Source organism: Rosa rugosa, chromosome 1, assembly GCF_958449725.1.
Source record: "Rosa rugosa chromosome 1, drRosRugo1.1, whole genome shotgun sequence".
NCBI classification, from domain to species: domain Eukaryota; kingdom Viridiplantae; phylum Streptophyta; class Magnoliopsida; order Rosales; family Rosaceae; genus Rosa; species Rosa rugosa.
This window is the reverse complement of record NC_084820.1, coordinates 51037625-51062999: the sequence shown is the minus strand read 5'-3', so window position 1 is coordinate 51062999 and position 25375 is coordinate 51037625. Positions and strand designations below refer to the sequence as shown.

The 25375-nt window shown below is 37.3% G+C and overlaps 3 protein-coding genes across 3 annotated transcripts; 1 reads left to right on the top strand and 2 right to left on the bottom strand.

Annotated features, from left to right (window-relative positions):
- Positions 1-12506: 12506 nt before the first annotated feature.
- LOC133730088 (uncharacterized) lies at positions 12507-14637 on the bottom strand. The gene is made up of 2 exons (XM_062157764.1): positions 13401-14637; positions 12507-12631 (listed from the first exon to the last, which is right to left on the bottom strand). Exons 1-2 carry the CDS (start codon positions 14635-14637, stop codon positions 12507-12509), a joined length of 1362 nt encoding a protein of 453 aa, XP_062013748.1.
- A 134-nt stretch (positions 14638-14771) lies between these two features.
- On the bottom strand, positions 14772-17413 carry LOC133740361 (GDP-mannose transporter GONST1-like). The gene is made up of 8 exons (XM_062168311.1): positions 17280-17413; positions 16940-17206; positions 16432-16562; positions 16138-16228; positions 15900-15998; positions 15319-15391; positions 15069-15187; positions 14772-14956 (listed from the first exon to the last, which is right to left on the bottom strand). Exons 3-7 carry the CDS (start codon positions 16551-16553, stop codon positions 15141-15143), a joined length of 432 nt encoding a protein of 143 aa, XP_062024295.1. The 5' UTR covers positions 16554-16562; positions 16940-17206; positions 17280-17413; the 3' UTR covers positions 14772-14956; positions 15069-15140.
- Positions 17036-24233, top strand: LOC133730079 (probable LRR receptor-like serine/threonine-protein kinase At1g05700). Its single transcript, XM_062157753.1, has 16 exons — positions 17036-17208; positions 18593-18761; positions 18958-19009; positions 19873-19935; positions 20085-20634; positions 20727-21202; positions 21327-21468; positions 21557-21628; positions 21757-21828; positions 21892-21972; positions 22540-22706; positions 22871-23082; positions 23172-23298; positions 23367-23429; positions 23512-23701; positions 23839-24233. Exons 1-16 carry the CDS (start codon positions 17036-17038, stop codon positions 24224-24226), a joined length of 2997 nt encoding a protein of 998 aa, XP_062013737.1. The 3' UTR covers positions 24227-24233.
- Positions 24234-25375: the final 1142 nt, after the last annotated feature.

Sequence of the window (25375 nt, the reverse complement as noted above, 5' to 3'; positions counted from 1 at the left end):
TTGGTCACCAATACTATTTTCAAAACCATAAACAACTCTACTGCACACATCTTTCATAATGATGCAATAAAAACAATCACTCAAAAAGAATCCAACAATCAATTAAGTCGCATCGAGGTCTAGCTAGTATCCTCTGAGTCAAACCAAACACAACAATTTCATCGATAGGATTAGGGATTTATAAAGCTAAACACATCCTGAGTTAGCTAGGAAAAACCCACATCCTTAGAGTTACTCATACAAATCTTATAAAATCTCAACCATTTCCTCTATTAATTTCTCCATTAAACTTACCACAATTCATACCCTATGAATTTACGATTTAGAAACCGAATCAAACTCCATATCGCATAGTAATTCACTTGAACCACTATGGATACCCAACAATGTCACTACAATCAATACCCAAAATTGCACTTAACCATTTCTCCTAAAATCCATCACCACAGAAACACACCCTCATCTAATAACATTTACAGAGAGTTGACTCTAAATCTCCCCATTAATTACCGACCAAGATCAAATTCCATTTCAAAACTTTAAGTGTCCCGCCTACTTAAACTTAAAACACAACAACCTCAAATTCACTTCAGTCCAACTCCATACTACGATCCAAAACTTAAGAAAACTAGTTCACAAAATCAATTTCCTTCACTTAAATAAAACTATGTCCACAAGTCATAGTCAGGTCAACAGACCAAGGTGTCCAAACGGAGAATTTCCAATCCCTGTTTACAGGTGTCCTACCACTTAGAATACAATCAAGATAAAGCCTAGCTTTATCTAGCCCCCATAAAATTCCTTGTCACACAAACTACCACTAAAGCACTACCAGCACTGCCACACAAGCACTACTACACAAGCTGCCTATCACATAAGCATTGCTACGAAAGCTGCTACAAAATCATTACTGGCACTGCCACAAACGCTGCCATATGCACAAGTCTACTATAGACATCAGGGAAAAACCCATACCTTTACTCATAACTTTTCCTTCTAAAAGTTCATCACGTTGTGTATATAGCGTCACTACAAAACCTTCTCAATCTATACTAATAACTCAATCTCACACAAGATTAGCATAGTTATCTCAAAGCCACTTTAAACACATCACCCATGCCAATTACCAAAACCCCACTAAGACATCTCGTTACAAAACAAGATATCTATTATTTGACATGTATATCTCATCCAAAAACATATGTACGTCCAACTTAAGAAGGCAAACTTTCTATCCATTAATACTCGTATCCACACTAGGTATGTGCATAGGTCCACATCATGCCTTCAACCAAACACTTCAACATCCAAAAGAACCTCACTTCCATAAAACAATCCTCGTTGACTTAACAGAGTTGAATCAAGAGGTTCCTATTCCTCAAGGATTGTAACTCGCGGCCACTGAACTTATTCCCATACGAACCTACAAGACAACTGTAAGGTTCTAAGTACAACCCCTTCGAATATCCATCACCTAAGGAGTATAGTATGCTTGGCTAATACTTGTATAACACTTAAAACACAGTATAAGTCAAATACAAATTCATATTAACCAAGTCAATACTATAGGGAAGGTATTCACGTTCCTAAAACGACCTAGCGGCCTAAACAACTCCCAACACTCACGCATACCCAATGACTTAGCCAATACCGAAGAGCACACGATGGGGATCCGCTGCAGCCGGGCCATCACTCGGAAGGTATTGACACATCACCAAATATGCACCTTACGCTCTGATACCAAACTGTCACGCCCCGAATTTTGAATAATAAATTCAAATCCGAAACATGAATAATTACAATTACAAAATCCAAATCTCGAAACTTCGAGTTCATTATTACAATTCACTCTCACAAGCAATATTGTAAAGCTCAAATGAGCATAACACACCTCACAACGTACAATTGCTGTAAAACTCTAACAATTGCTCTAACCGCACGATCACCGTCCTGGTTCTCCTGTCCTGTAGGATTACCCGCTACACAATTTGAATAGTGTACCGGGAGTTGCAACAACACAAAACCCGGTAAGCTTTTGACAGCTAGTATGAGTAAACAAGAAAGAACTGTTGATTTATTAAATTACAAGACCACCACAAACCCACGTTACTTTCTCACTCTCATATATATATATATAGACACTTATGAGTTACTCTCAATTTCCCCCATAAGGTCACTCAATATTTGGCAGACAGACTAGAGCTCTAACTGATCGTTTCCACCTACCCGGCGCGAGAGCGTGGTTCACGATTTAATACTATTCAGTTCCACCTACCCGGCGCGAGAGCGTGGTTCGCTGATAGTATGCCATGGTCACCCCGTGACCTATTGATCTCCACAGATCACAACAATTTATTGTTCCTCAACAATAAAACTCAACATCTCTCTCAATATATTGTTTCACAACAATAAACTCAATACCCCTCACAATATATTGTTTCTCAACAATAAACTCAATACCCCTCACAATATATTGTTTCTCAACAATAAACTCAATACCCCTCACAATATATTGTTTCTCAACAATAAACTCAACACAACTCCAACAATACATATTATTTCACGTAATAATATATATACAGACATTCACACAGGAATGTCTAATACACCAACAATAGTTCATATGATTGCAAAATAAAGCAATTAAATATATTGGGTTCGTAATATGAACCACGTGAGGTTTACTCACCTCCAATTCCAGCTGCGTCTTCTAAAAGCCACATATCCATCTGAATCGTCCACCAACTCGATTCGTCAATCACCTAATCAGATACTATCTTGACTTAGTAAATTACTCATAAACCACACATATACTGAAATCCAACGGTCGGATTCTAATTATATGATGATCCGACGGTCGAATCTTAATTTAATGATGATCCAACGGTCAGATCCTCACGGATCGCCCTTAGGATCATCCTCCAAAATTATAATGAAGATCCAACGGTCAGATCTTCTTGAATCGTCCTTACTAACATCTTCACAAAATTATACGAAAATCCGACGGTTAGATTCTCACGAATCGCCTTCCGAATCACTATTTCACAATTATACGAAGATCCAACGGTCGGATCTTCGCCCATGACCACACAAAGTCATCGGGACAGTCATACGATCAACATATCTAAATTTGAAGTAAAACCGATGGTCAGATCTTCGCAGATCGTAAACTTAAGATAGAACGTAAAAACGTTAAATAGTAACGTAAAAACGTAAATCCACTATTTATCAACTTTTTCTAACCTAACCTTGTAATATATCAAAACGCTCGTATGGATGCGTAGAACATAGCCTAGATAATAAAAATTCAAAATATGGTCGAATGCGCTGCCACAAGCGGTGGTCAGTGGGCGGTCAACGCGGCGGTCAACGCCGGTCAACCACCTCAGATGGCAAAGTGACCAACTACAAACTGGTTCAAAATGAAAGGGTGATCGACTTCCATACCTGGAGCTAAGTCTGGTTTGGCCTAGATCGTCCTAGATCAAGCTTGGAAGTCGGATTAATCCTGTGCGTCCGATCAGATTTCAGATTAAATCAGGGACGTCGAAAAAGTCAAACCATGATCTAGCGTTCTATACACAAAATCGTGATGAAAGGCTTACATGGGGATGATCAGGGGGAAGAGGAGATCACGAAAATGGGAACGATCGGCCCATGCAACGCCGGAATCGGGGATTTCCGGCCTGGTCGGGTTTGCATGGCTGGGGTGTCTTCGATCTCCATCTGGGGGCAGCGGCGGGGCAAGGCGGTGGCAGGGAGCGGCTGGACGGCTCGAGCCGACCTCGGGGAGGGCCGGGTCGTGGCCGGAGGACGAGCGACGGCGCCGCTGGCGTCGGGTCGGGTCGGCGGGTCGGCAAGGGTGGGAGGGTTTTGCGCGAGAGAGAGAGAGAGAGGGGGGGACTATTCCGCAAAAATCAGATTTTTTTCGTCCTTAATGAAAAAAATCAGATATTTTTCCTATTTATAGAAAATTCCCAATTTTCAAATATTCATAACTTAATCATACGAACTCCGAATATTACGTTCCACATATGCACGAGATCGTATCGACGATCTCTACAACTTTCATGAAGGAAGTTTTCCGAAATTCCATACGTATAAAAAGTCAATTTTTGAGACGCTCCTAAATACGTACGATTTCGAAATAAAATCGTTCAAACTAATTCCACCACTTCTCCAAGCCTCGTACTCGCTCCCACTATCGTGAAATCATTTCTTAAAAACAACGGAATTTAATTTGGATTTTTCGGGGTATTACATCACATATCTCTAAAGCTGTGATACTGCTACTCCACATTCAAGCGCGTTGTGCTCTTTTTCTCCTTCGACCAAGGTTGTTTTTTTCCCACAGGGTTTTTATTACTTGGCAAGGTTTTTGACGAGGCAACTTAGAAGTGCTCAACCTAGGCAACACTATTAACATGAAATATCCAAGGGGGAGTGTTGTAAATAGTTATGGCTAATATCATGTAAATAGATGGAGAGTCATATATGCCTTTCACTATAGATTAGTGATTGATATGATTGTGAATAGGAGTAATTGACGTTGCTATTAAACGTTGCCTATTTGTATACATCATGTACTCCTATATAAACCCCCTCATGGTGAGATGAAAGATACACACATTCTATACTCTATGTCTATACTCTCTCTCTCTCAAATTCGTTTACTATAGTTTTACAACATATACATCAATATTAATTTACATTAGGTGTCAGAGCCATTGTGCTCAATTAAGAATCGACTCAATTTTGCAAAACCTTTTTTTTAAAAAAAAAAAAAAAACTTTGCTGCAATTTTGGGTCTTCATTAATTAAAGCCCAATGTTAATCACCATAAGATGAAAGCCTATGTTTTCAACGGCTTTGTTTCAAGTCAGTTTTCCAAAACCAAACTCAAACTTCATCACAATAGACGTGACCCCAAATTGGTTTTCTAGGATTCTTCAATTGGGATTTTAATAGTAGAATTTCTGCCTAAATTCTAAAGCTACAATTAAAATCTTGATCGAGGGATCCTATTGCTGAAGAGTTTGCTTTCATCTCATTGCCATCGACAAAAATTCGCAGTGCAATTTTTCTCTAAGGTACGCAGGTGTACCAATACTGCAACCCAGAAATTTTGTTCTTTTACTATCAGTATTATATATGTTTGGATATTGAATTGGGTTTGATGATAGCCTTGTTGAGGCCTATATATGTGATTGCACCAGATGGTTGATTGATTTTGTGTTTTGATTGAGTATATGTTTTCTTGTTGCTGTGTTGTTTGCCATTAGAAAATCTAAGTCTCCTGATTCATTGTAAAGCTACACAGTAACCCTTCATGCATAAAATTCGAAACACTTAAAATTCTGTTGATCCAGTTTAGTTAATTTTTTCACATATAGTATTGTCAATAGCAATCCCATGTTAAAAACTTTAATTAAACCTCAGTATTAGATCAACATCTTGTGACATTAGTTTTAGAAGCTGGAATCCTTGCTCCCCATAGGAGGTTTAAATGATTATGACTCCTGAGATTGATGTCAGCATATAATAGGCTTTAAAACTTGCCTTCAGAAGGTGAACTGAACTGTCTTCTTGCCACCCTAGGTGTTGACATGTTCTAAACTACCTATAGTTGAGTTTTGAATTTTGGGTATATGATTAAGTATGTGTCAATTGTCCTTTTGCCACTCTAGGTAAGGCTGACACGAGTAAAGTAAATTGGGGCTCTTCATTAAAATGCCTACTACATTTTAAATTTTCTCTTCTTAAGGAACAGTTAATGTTATCATCAATGAGCAGATATTGCTTATGCTTTAGTCAACTTGAACCTCTAAATGTTTTTGCAATGATCTTTGAGCACACTTCATATACATATACATATATTCTTTTGGTACCAATCATATATAATCAATTCAAAATAAGACCTTCTGTAACATGACTAATATCATGGCTTAGTTTGTATTTTTCCTTCTTTCTTGTAGCTGTGCATATTTATGTCAGGGTATGAAGTTTGTTCGTAAATGAGTTAAGAGATGGAAAAGTTTACCACCCTTAGTTTTCTAGTTTTTCTGGGGTGTGAGTGTATTTGCTTTGCTAATATGTATAACTCACTGGACTATCAAATAGAGAAACCTCAGTTTCATAAGCGACCCTCTAGATGGGTATAAGGCTTATATATAATAGATATGAATGTCTATATCTAAAGGATCAGTGAGAGTGGTAAATTCATAATTATCGAATTTTTAAGGGGGAGAAAAGTATCAATTGTTTATAGAACTTGATTGATTTTGATTTCATTATGTTCATTGTTTTGTATTGCAGACGACATATGATCTTATTCTGAATTAAATAATGGAACTGATAATCTCTTCTTTCATATTTGCTAGGTGCTTATGCCTTATATCATTAGAATTTTGCATACCAAGCCTTTAAAATTTTTGTTCAATTTGACTATCCCGATTTTATTTGAAGAGGCTTAGGTTTTTTTAACAACTATATGATATATATATTCTGTTGGAAGCTGCATTAAAAGATTTGGAACCTTTAGGTTTGTTCTATTATGGAGTCAGAACCTTTATTTTTGTTTTGATTGCGAAAGATTTTGCAATATTTTTTAGTTTAGTATTTGCCGTTTATTTGAATCCAAAATTTATGTTCTTTGAAGTTGCATATGTATTATAATTCTCTTTGTTTTCTGAACTATAAAAGCAAAAATTTCCATCTTGGAAACACAAAATGACTGGTTCAGTATTCAATCTTCTTGAATAACCAATTTTTGTTTTTGGAAGTTTGTTTAAACCTCAAATTGCTTTTGAAATTTAGATTCATGAACTCTCTGTGTGGTTCAATTTTGACGTTGACACTTATTAACTACGTACTTCAAAAGTTGTCTATGCAGTATTGAACTAGAATCCAAAATATGTTGCCTATGATTCTCTTGTAGAGTTCAAAATATGTGTCATATATATGCTTGCTATAAGGTTCATGCGGTTTGACCTTTTATATATTGTTAATGAAATATACATATATATACACACAAACACACACACAAGCGTTCATCGTTTTTGATGCATGAAGTGTATATAAGTACTTGCATATTAAATTGTGGCATTCTACATATATTGAACAGATCGATTCCATTACTTTGAACAGATACCTAAACTTCACTAGTAAACAATAGCAGTTGCCTTTTTAGAATATTATGTATGACATTATACAAAACGGGATCTGAATATACATAGTTCAAGCAAAAATTAAAAACTGTAACTATTGTTAAGAGTGTATCAATTGTGAACGAAATTTTGATAATGCCACTTTCTTTAATTAACTTGATATTGATTCTTATTATCCTTCTTTCACAGACATCATGTATTTATCTGTTATAAATTGCATGTTTAAAGATTGCATATGATAAAAAAGAATACTTAGTCTGAGATTGTGACATATATCATTGTGTTAGGTTGTTTTAGTTGAACTAGACTGCTTTGAAGCCTTGTTTGACTTGATGATAAATAGGTTTTCACTCTCAAATGTCATCAGCCTTTCATCCTTATATTGAACAAATGATCCAACCTAAATTTGTTTTGCTTTCATGTTAACTCACTAAATTCTTTATTTGTTGTGCTTGCTAATAATATATAGGATTAATTCCTGTTTACCTACTTGAACTTTCACTCATTCTTCATGTTAGTCCCTGAACTTCCAATTTCATCAAGACTACCCCTGAACTCTCAATTTTCATCAGCCGTGTCCAATTCTCGAAGGTCCGTCCAATTTGGACGTTAAATCATGACGTGGCAGGAGATGAAATTGCTAAATTCCTATACTACCCCTTGTCAAACCTAAATGAGCAAAAAAAAAAAAAAAAAAAATCTTCACGGTTTCACCAACCATGTCCAACCCCTCACTTTGGTTTGATTACCCCATATCCTTGATGAAGCTCCTGGGTTGTCAACATCCGAAGCATCTAGGATCTTGAGAGCATTCCACACCTATTTCCCTAAACCATCGATTTATCCTCTAAATACTCCATATTGGCATAGTAATTGTTAACATCTTCACAAGCATAAACAGAAGAAGAAAGAGATGGGTAATCATAGGCCTGAGTATCAGCAACAATATTGAGAAAGAACAAGTAAAATGAGACAATTTGAGAAACCCATCTCCATGCCATGAGATATTGATGCACATTGTGAAATCCCATATGCCCCTGTAAACAATGCATCAATTAATCCAGTACAATTTTGAGTGCATTTGGAAGAAGGTGAAGGTGTCATATACAGTGACTGACGGACCTTGTAGAAATGGTGGAGGTGATTGGAATGACCAAATTATGATCTGGGTATCAATTAAAAGGCTTGAATGACCAAATCACCAACATCCTTGACGACCCGCTGAACGGCACCGGCCTCGTGATCTTCTCCTCCGGCCTCTCCCTCCACACTTTTTCTCAGGGCACCATCCTCATCCTCTCTCCCCACCCCTCCTTCAAATCAACTCCTCCAACCACTTCCCCCCAATCTATCCCTGAAATCACTGTCGATCTCCACCAACCCCCACATCCCTGTCGTCGATCTCTTCACCTCCCGAATCCCAACCTTCCAAATCGCCGGCCTCGCCATCCCCGTCACAAGCGGTGACTCTAAGAAACTCAAGGGCTGCTCTCTGTCGTCGGCCATGTCAGCGGAGGAGGAGCTTGGTCGCAGCAAAAATAGAGTCCTCCAGCTGATGGCGTCGGTTGGTCCTGTCGTCACGTCGATCGTCGGCTCCCGCTCCGGCTGAGAAGCATTAGTAGGCTGGGTTTCCGGCGAGGGAGCTGGATCGCATAAAAGTCATCAAATTTCCTCAATTCAACACATGCAAACCTATCACAGAGAGTTTCAAAGATCCAATTCATGAATCTCAGAAATCAAAATCAGAAATCCACTTAATGTCCAAAGGCCTCTTACTTATCGAGGATCACTGTCTGAGTCGCCTGAAAATACCCAGAACCCGTCGGACCCCGGAAGACTTCTTTCCTTCGATTCTCCTTAGCAAAGCTCGTCTTCGGATAACTAACACCACAGAAACCTTGGGAATGTCGAGAGGAAGACTCTCCCCATCGGTGCAACACCAAGATGTGACCGGAATCGAAAGAATAAAGAAGATGAAGAAAAAAAGAAGAAGAACAGAGAAGAACGAAGAAAGAAGAAGAAAGGAGGGCTGAGGAATTTAGTTATGTTTTTTTTTTTCATTTTTTTTTTCACGAAATGACCATTTTACCCCTGATAGTGGGCCCCGAACGTAAGATTTAACGTCTAAATTGGACGGAGCTTCGAGAATTGGACACGGCTGATGAAAATTGAGAGTTCAGGGGTAGTCTTGATGAAATTGGAAGTTCAGGGACTAACATGAAGAATGAGTAAAAGTTCAAGTAGGTAAACAAGAATTAATCCTAATATATACTAGTAGGGAATTGGCAGGCAGGTCTCTTTGAACTTTTAGCTGTCTATGTCTATATGTATTCAACAAATGCAGATATATGAATAAAACGAAATAAATTTATTCTCTTCTCTTCAGCTCTTAAAATAAAAATGGAGGGAATAAAGTTTGTCCTCTCCTTCAGTTCTTAAGAGGGGAAAAATATTTTGTGCTTTTCTTTTTGGTGTAAATCTCAATGAAAGTCAGAAAATCAGTAGTTGAAAGTGTAAGTGATAAATGCTTCCAAGTTTTACGAGTAAACAGTTCTGTTTTGGTCATATGGTAAGTGTCTATATGTTGTTCCAGTTTGCTTTTTTTGCATATCCCTTTGGAGGAAAGTAATTGCTGTAAGTTGACTTCTGATTTGGTTGTTATAAGCATTGAATCATGATAATTGAAGATATATCTTAGCCTGAAAGATTGAGGTTCAATTTTGATTTCATTACTTACTTTGCTGAGCTCTTCGTCTAACCTCATACATTGTATCTGAGTTGATTGACTTCAACTTTATTCTGGTGTTGTTCATGTTTTCATCTTTGGCTTCATCATCAACTATTGCTTGATCTTCCTACCTAGCCAACGACAAGCTTAGGTATGTTTTCATATGCATCTAAGACTATAACAGACTAAACTATTTCATAATAAAATGTAAATTAAGGTCAAGTAAATTGTCAAATGGGCAGGTTGGTTTTCTTGGGAGATAGCTAGCTTCTAACACGTAATTGGAACTAATTTTCTGGTGCCTATGTTTTCCTATCGTGTCAAGTTTTCCCAAAAGTAAATTTTCTTCCATTGACTGTTGTTGTGTCTGCTATGAATTGTTTGAGTTTCTATGGGTAGATAAATTACTGCAATATTTGGGTACTCCTGTTGTTTGAACTCTCTATGGTTTTTCCGTTAGTTTGGTTCTTGCTATTGCTTTCTTCATTTTCATTTCGAGCTTCTTGTTGAAACAATTATTTTGGTATTCTCTGGTCTATTCTGATCACTTCTCTTTGTCTGGCTTTTAGTTCCAAAGATGGTAGGTTTCAATTATTTGACAAGGAAGTGAAAAGTTTAGTATTTTTCTTTTGGTCATAAAACTTTAGTGTATGAATATGACAACTGTTAAGGAGAATAAATACATTTATCTATTTTGGACTAGTCATTAGTATGTTTTTATATATGTCTCATCTTGAATCTTAGAAGCTCATCCTCGTTGTGATTATAGTTTCCTTGTTACACTAATAATTTAACTTGGTTACATTAACAAGATGAGAAGATCGATATTGGCCTTAATTTGTTTTGTTTGAGTTGTAGTTGATTAATTGCAAATAATCAATTAAGGTTTGCAGATACTTTTGATCTTCTGAATTTAATTATATTCTTGAAAACTTTAAGCTTATATGATATTCATTTAAGGGAATTCAAGTAAATCTTGTTTGACAGTTCTTGGCATGATAGACAAAGTGCATTCCTCTCGTTTTGCTCCGGCCAGATAGTTCATCCATTAATCTTTATTTCATAAACTATCTGCTAAAGCGTGTATTCTTAGTTTGTGCCGAACATCGAAAAACATACCAAGTCCTCAACAGTTTAAAATACAGTTGAAGTTATAATTGTTCCCACACTAATTTTCATAAATTGGAAACTAAGGTAAGAACAAAAGATCTCCAATTGTATCTTATAAAGTGTGAATGAATTGAATAATATTAGCTATACATGCAACGTCATAGGATATTGGAGACTACAACAGCTAATACTTATCTTTCATGTTCTTACCAATTCTGTTGATTAGTGGGAGTAAAATATTTTTGTTGAGGCTTCAATTTTGGTTGTGCTTAAATGAATTTGCTGCAGATGTGAAATTATATATGCTCGTAACATTAACCTTTTGAAGTTCCTATTCAGTGTATTACAGCAGGTTTTGATCTAAGCTGTTGTGTTATGTGTTCTGCATATTACTAATTTACTCGAGTAATAAAGTTGTTTCAGTACTTAAGCATATGCAAGTATACATGCACATATATAATCAAACTTGTTTCAGCTTCATTGAAAGCATTATGTTATTGATTATGCGTTTAAAGAATCCTATAGTTGGACCCTATTGTGCTCTTTAATTCTCTGAGCATGCATCTACATATATTCTTATACATTTTGTGACTCCTGTGATTTGTGGCTGCTGCATCATGGTAGTGAGGTGCTAGTGCTTTGTTGAACACTTGTATTCTCATTGTCTGGTATTGACTGAGTTTGGGGATAAACTTGAATTTATAACTTGTCCAGCGCACACTTCATAATTACTATATCTGATTCTAGTGGCATTCTTGTTGCTTCGAGTATTGATAGTCCAAGTGGGAGACTGTAAGAATTTGTGGACTTATCAATCTCGATTAGGAATGCAATAATTTGCTACTCTACTTGCAGAAAAAGTAATCGGACAGAGTTGTGCTATTCTAGTTTAATTCCTCCTGCATTGAGGATACAAATTTATGTAATGGCCATGCTTTGTATCATTAGTAAACTCTTTTGTATTTGAATCAGGATTGATATCCCTATTGCAATTAGGACTAGTAAACCTTTATGGGAAGGTGGCTAGTTTTGTTTGCCTACTTAAGTACTTGGTCCCTGCTCTAGCTATTATCAAGCATACATTGTTCTCTACCCATTAGAGACAGCCTAAGGGTTAGCTCAGAGGAGAAGCACCAAGATTCGTCCATATCTACACCAGGTTTGTATTAAGTTCCACAATCTTCATTCCCTATGCATGAGTGAGTTCGTGTTCTTAATCTTGAGCATAACACATATATCCATATATACATCAATATTAATTTACAACCCTACCATATGTAGTAGTGGCTATCTTGAATTGCTGCCTCTCTAGTGAGGCAGAAATAATCAACTTATGCCTCCTTAGAAAGAGTAAAGGTTGCAGCGAGGCTAAAAATTGGGTCAGACATGGCTGAAGCAAGGTTTAGGTGTTGACGACAAGATCTATGATAGGAACTCTAGCAAAGAGAAACTAGGGTTTCGGATCTGCTTAAATATAAATAGGATCTCAAACTTAATATATCTCACTCAATGTTCTCATAGTATTGCAAATTTGCAAGTTCAAGAACTAGTGATTCTGATGCTTCAAGACCACTTGTGATGCTTCTAGCTATACGTTCTCTCAACTGTTTCATTGTGCCAACCTCAACTGATAACATGAATACATCAGAATTTATTTAGTCAAAAGAGTAATGCCAAGGCACGGATTAATTATCAAAAAAAAAAAAGTTATACTATTACTACAACAAAACTGGTCTTTTACGACACATAATGTGTGCCGTAAAAGACAACTTTACTGCATAAAAAAATGTGTCGTAAAAGACCATATCGTAAAAAAATAAATTTCTCTTGTGACACACAAAATATGCGCCGTAAAAACATTTCTTGTGTCGTAAAAGACCCTTTTGCGTGTCGTAAAAAACCTTTTTGCATGTCGTAAAAGACCATTTTGCATGTCGTAAAATACTCTTTTGTGTGCCGTGAAAGATGTTTTACAAGTTTGATTTTGTGTGCCATAAAAGACCATTTTGCGTGCCATAAAAGAAATCCTCATTCACACTTCTAATAGACAATACTTTCAATTAAACTCTTTCATTCAAGCATAGTTTTTTTTTTGAAGAATATCATGTCGATATATTAATACTCAGGCCAGAAAGAACCATTACATATCCTCCCTCTACCATCTCTGGGTAGATAAAGAGTTTGTGGTGAAAACCACAGCGATACATAGATTAGGTCCGATCATTTGACGGTACCCATGCTCACTTATTAAAAGCCTAGAAACTATGTTACAATGACAAGTAAATAGGCTTAGTTCAAAAGAAAAAACTAAATCTTTTCCTTGCCCTTAACACTAGGGCTAGGAGGTTTTCCAGGGCAAAGCATGCTAAGCACCTCGTCAGTTGCAATCTTCTTACCCTTTGAAGAGTTCTTGTTTTTCGAGCCCAAAGGCCGGCCTCTTTTCTTCTTTGATTCCACTTTGACGAGCTGCAGAGACTCCTTAGGGAGTGATCCTTCCTTAGGAACTAAGACACCCCCCGGGGCTGCAATGAGACCCAGTGATTTAGCAGAGAATTTGGTGTGGAATTCTGGAACTTTCAGTTTCTTAGGCAGCATAGCGGAGCTAGCAGCAGTCTCACCATCATGAAACAGAAATTTCAGTTTCTTTGGGGACGTATATGGTGATGCAGGCCTATTTCTTTTCACAGTGGATGGTTCCACGTCCACAGGAACTAGGGCTAGGGCATTTCCTTCCGCAGCAGGCCTTAGGTTTTCACTACGCACAACAATAGGCTTGCGATGCTTGTTTATAGCAGAAGTGCCAAATAGGTTACGCACTACTGGAGGCAGTAGCGGTGTTTGCAGGCCTTGAAAGCGGAACGATCCATTCTGGAAACGAAGATCAGACAAACCTGGAAAATGGGATGTGAGCGACTTCCCTGATGTCTCCGATCGGGTAGTGGTGTTATGCATAGCTTGGGCATCAACAGTAGGGCAAACGTCCTGTTCATGACACAGGAGTTGGCAATCTTTGCATATTCCATGTAAATTTTCATAAAAAAAGGTAATCTCTTTCACCACTCCAGGGATGATCTTGAGAGTCCGTTTCAAGAAGAAAGGATGGGAAATAGCATGAGCTACATGAACCCTAATTTGATTCTTATTGTTATACAGTCTTTGATCAAAATCCAAATACTTACCCGCAACAGAAGCAACATTCATGATAATCGTTTTCTCTTCTAGGGCTGGAGGGATACCTGTGATTTTGACCCAAAAAAAGAGCAGATTCATTGGGATGACAAGAGGATCCTCCATGCCATCATAATGCTGTAGCAGAACCGGAGCTTTGTTAAAATACCACGGCCCTCCCCGTAAAACCTTATTTCGATCACGTTTCAGATCAAAGGAAAAAACAAAGCGGCCTTGAGTACTGTCGTGAACCTTGAAGGCTCCATCAATGATCCAGATGCGTCGGAAGTGACGCTGCAGATCCTGAGTGCCAAACTGTTTCTTTGTCATTGGTTTGGCTAGAAGGAAAGCCTGAGAGTTGGAACGCCTGTCCGAGCCGTTCAAGTGCGAGATGTCAACGACATCAGAGCCCGCTAGGGCGAGAGAGGCCGCGAAGCTTGCAGTAACTTCGTCAATGGACGTCATTGTGCAGTAAACAGAGGCCGTGAGGTGTACCGCCTTTAGGAGGAAGAATAGGGTTTGGGAGCGGCTAGAGTCGCATTAGGGTTTCTTACAATATTAAAGCTTTCATTCAAGCATAGTAAACAAAAGCATTCATGTAATAAATTATATCAATTAAATAACTTCATATTACAAAATCCTAGTATAATTAAACCTGTTTTCAAATATAGAACATGCTAGCTAGATTAGAATTGTCTTCAGATTTATTACATGATTACTTGAAGGGGCTGATATGATGCCACATGCCAACCATTTCCCATAAAGAAGTCGTACATCATAGAGCCTACAAAGACAAGGAATGACAAGCATTAGTGAAGTTGGCCGCAGTTTATCAAATTTCTCCTGCACACAATATTAGAAGATCAGAAAAGGGACATATAGAATCAATAGTCTACCTTGTTTTCCTATGTGACTGTGTTCCGAATCTGGGGCACCAAGACAGGGACATGCAAAATTGAGATCCAACCTCAAGCCCCTGAACCAAAGATGGGAGTCCAGGGATGCCTATGATCCTCTGAAATACAAAATCACCAAACCAAAAAAGCTCAGATCTAAAATTTAATTAAAACCAAAGTCATAAGAATAAACCCAACTCAACTTCAGGCCAAAAAAGAAAAGTGAAACAAAAGGAGAAATTTCATTTACCTTCACAAATACAGTGCAGGACCTGGCACTCTGGCAGGCATTTGAATTCTCCACTCCCTTCACCAATATCAATCTGGGAAATCAAATAGAGCCTAATTAAACTTCGATTTTTCAGAATTCGTTCTCCAAACCACAAACCTTTTGACACACATAAGCTAAGAAATGGGAAAACGTTTCAAAGTTTGATGTCAGACTAGACCGCAGCAAAACCTCCACTTGGACGATTTTTGTTAAGAAAGAAAGATAAAAAAATGTAATTGCAATGAATTCTTGGATAAAAAACTTACGACACACAGAAAATTTTCCAAAAGTTTTGGTTGTACGAATAAATGCATTATTGCGACAAAAACTTTTGCATTATTGTGATAAATGTACGAATAAATGCAAGTTTTTTATTGCAACAAAGCACGAATTCAGCGTTAAGTTTGCATTTACCAGCAATAAATGTACCTTTTCAACATTTCCAAAAGTTATTCTGTAAAAGCGAGAGTGAACTATCACAACGAGAAAAGTCTCATGCTTACAGAACTCCAAACCAAACTAAAACTAAACTGATCCAGAACTTAACAATTACTGCTTACTGAGTAGCTTGCTGTTAGTATGCAAGTTGAAAATTGCCAAGCATAGCCTACAGTGTCAAAGGAGATATCTGTAATGCCACTGCTGATAGCAGGGATAATCTGCAATACATGAAGAAAAAAGAGATCAGAACTCCACTAAGAATATACAAGTATATACATTTCTTCTGTATGGAAGAATGTATCTGATCTTAAGTGTGCTTGCAGTTTTCTGTGAAATGATAAGTAAAGTACTGATTACCATCAGAAACATAAATAATTCTCCCAGTGCTGTTAAAATATTTGTCACATTCTTCAGAATGGTCACCATTGCAATATTTACGTATTTCAAACTGAAAGAAAAAAGTTGAACCACAATACAGTAAGCTTTACATGTACGTTAGAAAATCTTGAGGAATATGGCTTACAAATGAAAATTTGATGTAATTGAGGAATTCACAATGGCCAATTTTTTTAGTTGAACTAGATGACAAAAGAAATCCCTATTTTGCTGAAACTTGTAAAAATAAAAAACAATAGCTGATGATGACTTTACCTGTCAATGAGAGTCAAAGTTCTTCGCTCTGCAAGAATATTATGTATTCCATTTGGAGAACCAACTTCTGGGTCCTTAATTTCATGGCTTTTAACTCCCTCTAACTTGAAATCAGACGACATGTCTCAAACCTGCAAAACCATATACCCAGTTGTAAACTAAACTTCAATTCTCATTCAGTGCAGCTAATTTCCATTCCTGTTCCAAATTTATACTCTCACCAATTAAATCCTTTTACGCTTACTATTTCACTTTCCAGAGAAATGCACAACAGAATTCACAGGGAATAATGAATACAAAAACTTTAGCTTAGCCAAAACTCGAAAAAGAGAATTTCAATTACATGGCTAAATTTCAATTTCAGTAGAGGATTCATGAACCCACAAATTTCAATTACACATTGATTTCCAAGCTAAAATAACTTTTCCCAAATTGAACTAGCATATGAACTACTTTACTTGCCAATCAAAGAATCAGAACACAGATTAGGGCTGAGAAATTGAGTCACCTTTAGGGAATCAGAAGCCTTCTTGAGCTCCATCAGGGCCTCGCTGGAACTTATAACAGACGCCAAGGCCCGAATCGCCGCCACGGCCTCAGCCAAATGAGGCTGCTTCCGCCAGTTACTAAACTCCACGATGACGCTGAACGGCTTCCCGGAATCAGAAGCCGGCTTGGGTTCAGCCTCGGCGGCGACAACCGACCCCTAACCCTAACCGCCACCATCCCCGTCCTTTCCTTCACCGGCGACAAGGTCGGCGAGACCTTCCTCGACCTGTAAACGAGCCATAACGAGCAATTTCAACATTCAGATCCGAAAAATTCAAAGAGAGAATTGAGTAACTGACCTGAAAATCGAGAGCCGGAAGTGAAAGTAGAGGAGGTTCTGAGACGAAGTGAGCGAAGGGATTCCAAGAGAGCTTAAGCTCGATCTTCTTCCATTCGAAATCAGATCTCTCTTTTTTTCTTTTTTCTTTTTGAGAAATTTTATTCTCACACCTCTAAATACTAAATACACATCCTTTTTTCACACACCCAACATCACATTTTATGGGCAAGTTAAATTACCAAAAGTGATATTTATATTAACAATAAAGAAACATAGTTTGAATTAAGAAATATATGCAGTTTTTTTTTTTCCCAAGTCTACCGCAGATAGATATCATAAATTTGATTCTCAATAATTTAGCATGCATGGAATCGAGCCTTCTTATCAATCTAGTTTCGAAAATGTATTAACTGTCCAAATGATATGGACAAACAAGAGCAAGTGAAAAGCGTTGAAAAATTCCTCAAGAACTCTTGTGATGTATTGTATTGTTTTGTTTCGCTCCAATTTCATCACCAGTAGTTCACAAATCTCAACAATTAGCATATGAATATTGTCTTGGTCAAGTCCTCAATGACAAGCAATTCCCCATTGGCATTTGAGTATGTTCAACCCAACAAGCGAAAAGCAATTAAAACATTCTTTGGGTGCCATTGTATTAATTTTAGTGATGACCATGTGATTTACGGAAGCTCTCACATTAAGCCATTGAGGAATTGATGCTCATGAGTCTTCTAGTGTAATATGCCATTCTTTGGGTCTCGGTTTTTTTTTTTTTTTTTTTCAACTGCAGCAATGCAATAGGTAGTCTCTTACCAGATATTTATCTCAATTTATTTCAGCAAAAAAAAAAAAAGGATATGTATTTAATGAAAAGATATTGTGTATTGTGAATGACGGTAGTTTAGGAAGTTTGGGGTTGTGTTTCTAGTAAAATATTAAAATAAAAAAACTAATAGGTTGTGTATTAAGTAAGAGATGTGTATGTATCATTTAGCAATGTGTGAATAAAATTTCTCTTTCTTTTTTCAATAAAAAAAAATTAATATACTTCGATAAAAAAAAAATTTAATATTTTATAACTCATTTAAGACATGCTAAAAAAGTAAGTCGTAAAAAACTAATAAAATAACTCATTTACGGCACACATAAAATATATGCCATGAATGACCTGAATAAACATATTCTGACAGCACACATGAAATGTGCGCCGTAAATAACAGTCTTTTACGATGTGGGCCGTAAAAATGTGTGCCGTAAAATACCAGTTTTGTTGTAGTGTATTATTGCTGGATTGATTAGTTGACATACAAACTACCATATTATTAACAGGTTCCCGCTGTGGTTCTTGGCGGGAGAACCTAGCTTCAAAATAGGTGCTGCTGGGCCTTCAGGCAATGGGCTGCGTGTGGGCTATGGGTCTTTGCGCTATGAGAGTATTAGGTATGGGCCCATCCCTAATGGGCGTAGTGAGAAGTTCTGTGGTGCTCCAATTACTAAGGTGCGCCGAGCCGGGAAGAGGAAACTGAAGACATTCCGACTCCGAAGAGGAGCCGCCATGGCCTTGAGTTGGTCCCGGTGGAGCTGGAGGCTGAGCAATTGGATCTGCCTTTGTTTAAGGATGGTCTGGTGGAGGTGTGGGTCAAGATGGATGCTAGGGCCTGGTTGACCTGGCTCTATTGATATTGGAAATGCAGCTAGCCTTAAATAATATTGTGGTCCATAGGGGACATGGTGTTCAGATGTTGGGTGAGGTATAGCCGTGGGCGTAACCGAAGTGTTGCAGGTATGAACTGAAATATTTTAAACTCTCAGAATCTATACATGAGGGGCTTTGCTTAGATTGTTCTTGCTTAATTTGATATGCCCATGCCAGCTGTTACGTACCAAAGAAAAAAAGAAAAAGAAAAAATGATCATGGCTCCTCCAACTAAAGGACAACACCGTACCATGCATTGATTTGACTCTGCTAATTAAACATTAAACTATAGCATTTAGAGATGGGATTGCAACAATTGGTGTATCATTTAGGGGAACTCTGACGGGTTTTATTACTATTTCTTATTAGGTTGCTAGAAAAGGTCTTCAGCTAGCTTGTCAACTTAATTGGTAGCAAACTGCATGCGCTGCTATTATAGCTAGGTCAATTGTCTTGTTTGTGGCATGGAATGTACTTCCTTGCTTAATTTGGCTTTTCAATTGGCCAAAGATCACGATACCTAACTCTATCATGAACTAGATATACCACAGTTTCTTTATGTATTTTTGGATGAATGGTACGTACCTTGACTTGGCTGTACAGTCTGTAGTTCCAATCCAGATTGTGTCAAAGACTCAAATGTGGATCTGTTGATCATGATCATTGCTCACCGATCTTTCCTCTATTATAATATTCTTTGATTTGGAAATGTACTCTGGTTTCAATCACTTGAGCAAACAACAACGTGGCCTGACGAAAGGCATATAGACGTGACTCAGAAAAGATTTGCTTCTATATGCTGATGCATGCGATATCCACTGACCATAAATAGTTTTTACTTTATTGCTTCTTGTTTTGCAGCAAGTCTAATCAAGGATGTGGGGGACATTGAAGCATTTGTTGGTCTTTGCAGCTTTACTGCTCGGTGGTTTTGCTCTTAATCTTAAGCTCCTAGTTCATGCCCAGGATCAATCAGGTATGAGTTCCCTGTTATAAGGAAAATGTTAGTTATCAACATAATTTAAAGTATATATATACATGCATTTATATTTTATACAGGCCAAATTAGCTATGCCTCTCTTAATCTCTTATAGATAATACATATAGATGATCCATATGTGTCAGGGTTCATTAGCATAGATTGTGGACTCCCGGCAGAAAATTCAAGCTATATTGAAAGGACAACCGGCATTAACTATACATCAGATGCCAACTTCACTGACACTGGTGAAATTAAGATGGTATTTCCTGAATACAGAGATAAGAAGCAGCAGCCATACGAGTCTCTTAGGATGTTTCCCGAAGGGATAAGGAACTGCTACAAAATAAATGTTACAAGTCGCAGCAAGTATTTGATCCGAGCATGTTTCTGTTACGGGAACTATGATGGTCAAGATAAATCACCAGAATTTGAACTTCATTTTGGTGCTAATTTGTGGGATTCAGTGACTTTTGATGATGCATCCACAGACATAAACAAGGAGCTTATACATTTTGTACCTGATGGAGTCTCAAATGTACATGTTTGCCTGGTGAACACAGGCTTTGGGGTTCCATTTATATCAGGGATAGAGCTGAGGCCTTTATCTAATGAATCGTATGAAGCACAAGTGGGATCCTTGGCACTTGAATGGCGGTATGACACAGGTCTAATGGCTAATAAGAGGGGATACAGGTGATTATTTATATTACATAATATACATGTTTGCAATTCCTGAACTTTTGATTTGACGTGCTATATATGTACTGATGAAATATCTATATTAGGTATCCAGAGGATGTTCATGACCGCTTCTGGTATATCTACGAAAGCCTCGACAATTGGGAACAATTAAATACTTCATCCACCATCGACCCTGACAATCAGAACAGCTTTGAATTACCATCTGTTGTTATGAGTACTGCCATCAAGCCAAAAAATGTAAATGAGTCCTTGAATTTTTCTTGGCAGCCTACTGATCAAAATGCAGAATATTATATTTTCATGCATTTCGCAGAAGTTGAAAAGCTCCAACCAAACCAGACTAGATTTCAATACATTACCAAAAATGGAAAGATCTATAATGACCTATTTGCTTTGGAGTACATGTACCCAGCTACTAGTTACAGTAGTAAAGCAATGAGTGGAGGACAAGACATTTCAATCTTCAAGGCTGAGAATTCCACCCTTCCACCCATCCTCAATGCTTTTGAGATTTATAAGGTGAAAAAATTCGTAGAACTAGATACAAGTCGAGGAGATGGTAAGTAAAAAAATTCTAATTCCTTATGCAAGCTTTCACAAATTACGATTACTTTAATTAATGTTTACCCTTCAACATAATTTGATGTCAGTTTTTCTGTTTTCATGCATATGAAAAATATTAGTTGTTGCAATCACACAACTCAAGTCATCTTATAAAATCAGAAGAAACTGGCAAGGAGATCCGTGTGCCCCTCAAGTTTACTCATGGCAAGGTCTAAACTGTAGCTATCTGAAAAGTGATCAGGCCCTAAGAATCATATCCTTGTGAGTATCTCTTCATACAAATTAGGTTACCAATTATCAATTAAACTATCACTTACATGTCTTATTAAGCTCCGGAACATGTAATCAGGAACTTGTCCTCAAGTGGACTAACAGGGGAGATTGATCTTTCTATGTCCAATCTCACAATGCTACAGACTTTGTAAGTTTGTTTCGTCTTACTGTCTGTCAAAATTAATGAATTACCAAACTAATGACGAGGTACACTTTCATTTGATCAGTATTTCATTTGCAGAGTCTTTTCTAAACCAGTTGAACTACTCATTTCAGGGATTTATCGAACAACAACTTAACCGGACCTGTTCCAGAATTTTTGTCTCCATTGTCAAATATAAAAGTCCTGTAAAGTTAATTAAATTGAAACCCTTAGTTAGATAGTGTGGTGAGCATAATTTCCCTTTGCAGAAACTTGGAGAACAACAATCTGAAAGGCTTAGTTCCAGTTGGACTGATTGAAAGAATGAATGATGGTTCACTAACATTAAGGTGTGTTGTTTCCTCTTTTTCTTAGAACACCACAAGTCCACCACTTTCGAAGTTTTTTAGTAACTCCCCTTATCATGTGTTGAAACTTTAATCCATTAACATAAACACCACACCAGTCTTTTATTGAACTTCAAATTTCTTTCTTACTTATTCCTATAAACTACATTGTTGGGAATTATATACAGTATCTATTTTTATAATCTAGATGTCCTCATGGTACTTATAGTCTAGTCTCTTGGATTAAAGTTGGGTGCATGCTTCATTGCACAATGACAAGGACAATATAAGTCATTTTTCTGCTTTCGCTATAACTTTGACAAAATCTTTGGTTCCATTTCATGATCTCTTCAACTTCAATCAATCATACTTGTTTTTTCTGTTATTTTATATGATCATCGGAGTTCAATGAGAATGTATGAGTTTATTGACTGAACGCAATGAACAATAATTTATTCAGGATTATTCATGTAATGCATGTTTTCTGATGACTACTGGGAATATAGTAGTGGTAATTATAATTGATCAAAATCTTACAACAGTTGCCATCAACCATTTTGATGTACGTAGTTTGTGCCAAAATCCAAATGTATCTGGACTTGTTTCTTGCACGAAGATGGAAAAGAAGAAGAAGCAGAAGTTCTTAATTCCGGTAGTTCTGTCAATTGCTGGAGTGTCAATCTTCTTATTAACTGTATCAGCTATCTTGTTGGGTTTGAAAAGGAAAAGGAAACATGGTAAGACTACAAATACTGAAAGGATTGTCTTTTTCAGTATTCAGTGCTTTCAGTTCAAGTACGTGTCTTTCAATTTCTTTTGGTGATTAGTAACAAAACGATCTCCCTGAAAAAGTGGAAGCATAGATGCTTACTAAACTTGAATTAATATTGAATGAGTACAGACGCAAAATTCAAAACTCAATTAGGATCATTGGGGTCAACTAAACGACACTTTACGCACTCTGAGATCCTGAAGTTCACCAACAACTTGGAAAAGACTCTTGGGAAAGGTGGATTTGGAACAGTTTATCATGGCTATATAGACACAACTCAAGTAGCCATTAAGATGCTTTCGCCATCATCAGTTCAGGGGTTTCAAGAATTTCATGCAGAGGCACGTTTATCCAAATAACCAAATGCAATCTTTTTGAGCTCAACAATATAAACTAAGCGCTGTTGTGATTATTGCCTCTTAAATTACAGGTTAATCTTCTGATGAGAGTTCATCATACAAACTTGACCAGCCTTGTTGGATATTGCAATGAGGAAACCAATATAGGGCTCGTGTACGAGTATATGGCCAATGGAAACTTACAAGAACATCTGTCAGGTTTGACTGCAATTAAAGTTATTTAGTACTAACATTCAGAATTTCTTATTTACTGTCTATGGATTTAGATGACAGTTCCACTACTTTGGGTTGGGAAGATAGACTTCGAATAGCAGTAGACGCTGCACAAGGTCAGCAACTCAATGATTTTGGTCTATGTTTTTACCTCTTTTTGTTGAAATTAAAGTTTTTGTGATGAATTTTGAAATGCAGGATTGGAGTATCTGCATTATGGTTGTAAGCCACCTATAATTCACAGGGATGTGAAATCAGCAAACATCTTGCTGACCGAAAACTTCCAAGCCAAAGTATCTGATTTTGGCCTATCCAGAAATTTCCCTACAGACCTTGTGACTCATATAACAACTGGCGTTGCTGGTACTCCCGGGTACCTTGACCCTGAGTAAGTAGTACTTCTAGATTAATTTTAGTTTACTGATCATCATTAGTTTTTAAATCTTTATTTTTCAGACTTCAATCCAACGTTGTAATTTTGCGAAATCATTGTGATTTGAGTTGCATGGTTTGGCTTTGCTGCAGGTACTACCTAACAAGCAGGTTAAATGAGAAAAGTGATGTTTATAGCTTTGGGATTGTGCTGTTGGAGATTATCACAAGCCGACCTGTTATATCAGGAACTGTTGAGAGAATTCACATTAGTCAATGGGTTGCTTCCATGCTTGCGCAAGGAGACATTTACAGTATTGTTAATCCAAGATTAGAGAGAAATTTCAATGCTAACTGTGTGTGGAAAGTTTTGGAGATAGCAATGGCAGGTATATCTCCAGACCCCGTCAAAAGGCCAATGATGAGTCAGGTAGTGATGGAACTGAAGGAGTGTTTGGCAACAGAACTGGCTCGAACAAAGCAGAGAGGAAATGAAACTGGTTTAGGATATTCCACGTACTGTGATGATCTCTCAGAATGAGTCGATCAGAGTACATCCCTCAGTTATTGCAACTTAATTTATCTAAAATGCAGTCGCATGTCTCATATTTATCGGGAAGGTAATCAGGTTGCGGATCATCTTGAGAACTATGGGGCGACACACAGTGGCTCCTCTTGGTATGGCTTATGGAATAAATTTGTTCATGAATACAGGTTCTGCTGATCAGTTAGTAATTCTTCTTCTTCTTTTTTTTTTTTTGGTCCTTTGCAGGGTAAGGTCTATGTCCCCCCTAGCTTTTGAATATCTAAATTCTGTTCTGGTTTTGTCAATTGAACTTGAGGTGTTTTGTTAAAATAATAATAAGACATGAACGGATTGCAACTAATTAATATATAATTGCATAAATGCATGTTCTTAATGTACAAGAATTCACCCTAGAAGGCTAGAATGATGTGTGATAACATTGCTGCCATTACAGCTTGATCTCAAGGTAGAAGATGAAGATGAGCTAATGAGAGAGAATATCTAACAGAGTTTTTCAATAACGCAAGCTAATCCAAATGATTACAGCCACACCTATTTATAATAGTCTCTAGATAAAACTCTAACAAACTCATGTAATTAACTTTTACATAAGGTAAATTCTGCTAGGATCCAGCTAAGCAGATAACAAACTGGGCCACATCAGCACATTTCACTCTTCAGCAAATCTTGACCAGTCACAGGGTTGACTCGTTAACACCTCCCCTCAATCTCAGTGGGGTTAAGCACACTGAGATTAGAGCTATGTGTACTGAATATTGGGCTTGTGTAAACCTTTAGTAAGAATGTCTGCAGTATGCTCAGTAGTAGGAACATATTGAAGTAACCGATCATACCTTTGCACTCTTTCTCTAACAACGGGAAAATGCTTTGCATACCAGCTCTTGATGTATCCTTACCAGTTCTATGAATTAAATCCTTTGCATATTTTTCTTGACAAGTAACGCCATTGAAGTACGCAGACTCATCATAAGCACAAAATTCTTGAAATAATGTCAGCTTCTTGACAATTTCATTTTTGGCTCTGGTAAGCATGGAATGCTGATTATATGCTTGATCTTGGGCAGAAAAAGTTCAAGCAAAAATATCATTACCAATACCATTATTCAACACATATCCAGGATTAGGAGCTGAAGAAGTACCAAA

Coding starts and splice junctions, on each gene's coding strand:
- LOC133740361 (XM_062168311.1), bottom strand. CDS start 16,553: ATGTCGTCTGATTTCAAGTTAGAGGGAGTTAAAAGCCATGAAATTAAG. Junction 15,999..16,137: donor AATTATTTATGTTTCTGATG/GTAATCAGTACT, acceptor CATGTATTGCAG/ATTATCCCTGCTATCAGCAG. Junction 15,188..15,318: donor CCTGCACTGTATTTGTGAAG/GTAAATGAAATT, acceptor TTTGTATTTCAG/AGGATCATAGGCATCCCTGG.
- LOC133730088 (XM_062157764.1), bottom strand. CDS start 14,637: ATGACGTCCATTGACGAAGTTACTGCAAGCTTCGCGGCCTCTCTCGCC. Junction 12,632..13,400: donor AAACAAGAACTCTTCAAAGG/GTAAGAAGATTG, acceptor TCATGTTATCAG/TTGAGGTTGGCACAATGAAA.
- LOC133730079 (XM_062157753.1), top strand. CDS start 17,036: ATGAGGCTGCTTCCGCCAGTTACTAAACTCCACGATGACGCTGAACGG. Junction 21,203..21,326: donor AGATACAAGTCGAGGAGATG/GTAAGTAAAAAA, acceptor GAAAAATATTAG/TTGTTGCAATCACACAACTC. Junction 22,707..22,870: donor GAAAAGGAAAAGGAAACATG/GTAAGACTACAA, acceptor GAATGAGTACAG/ACGCAAAATTCAAAACTCAA.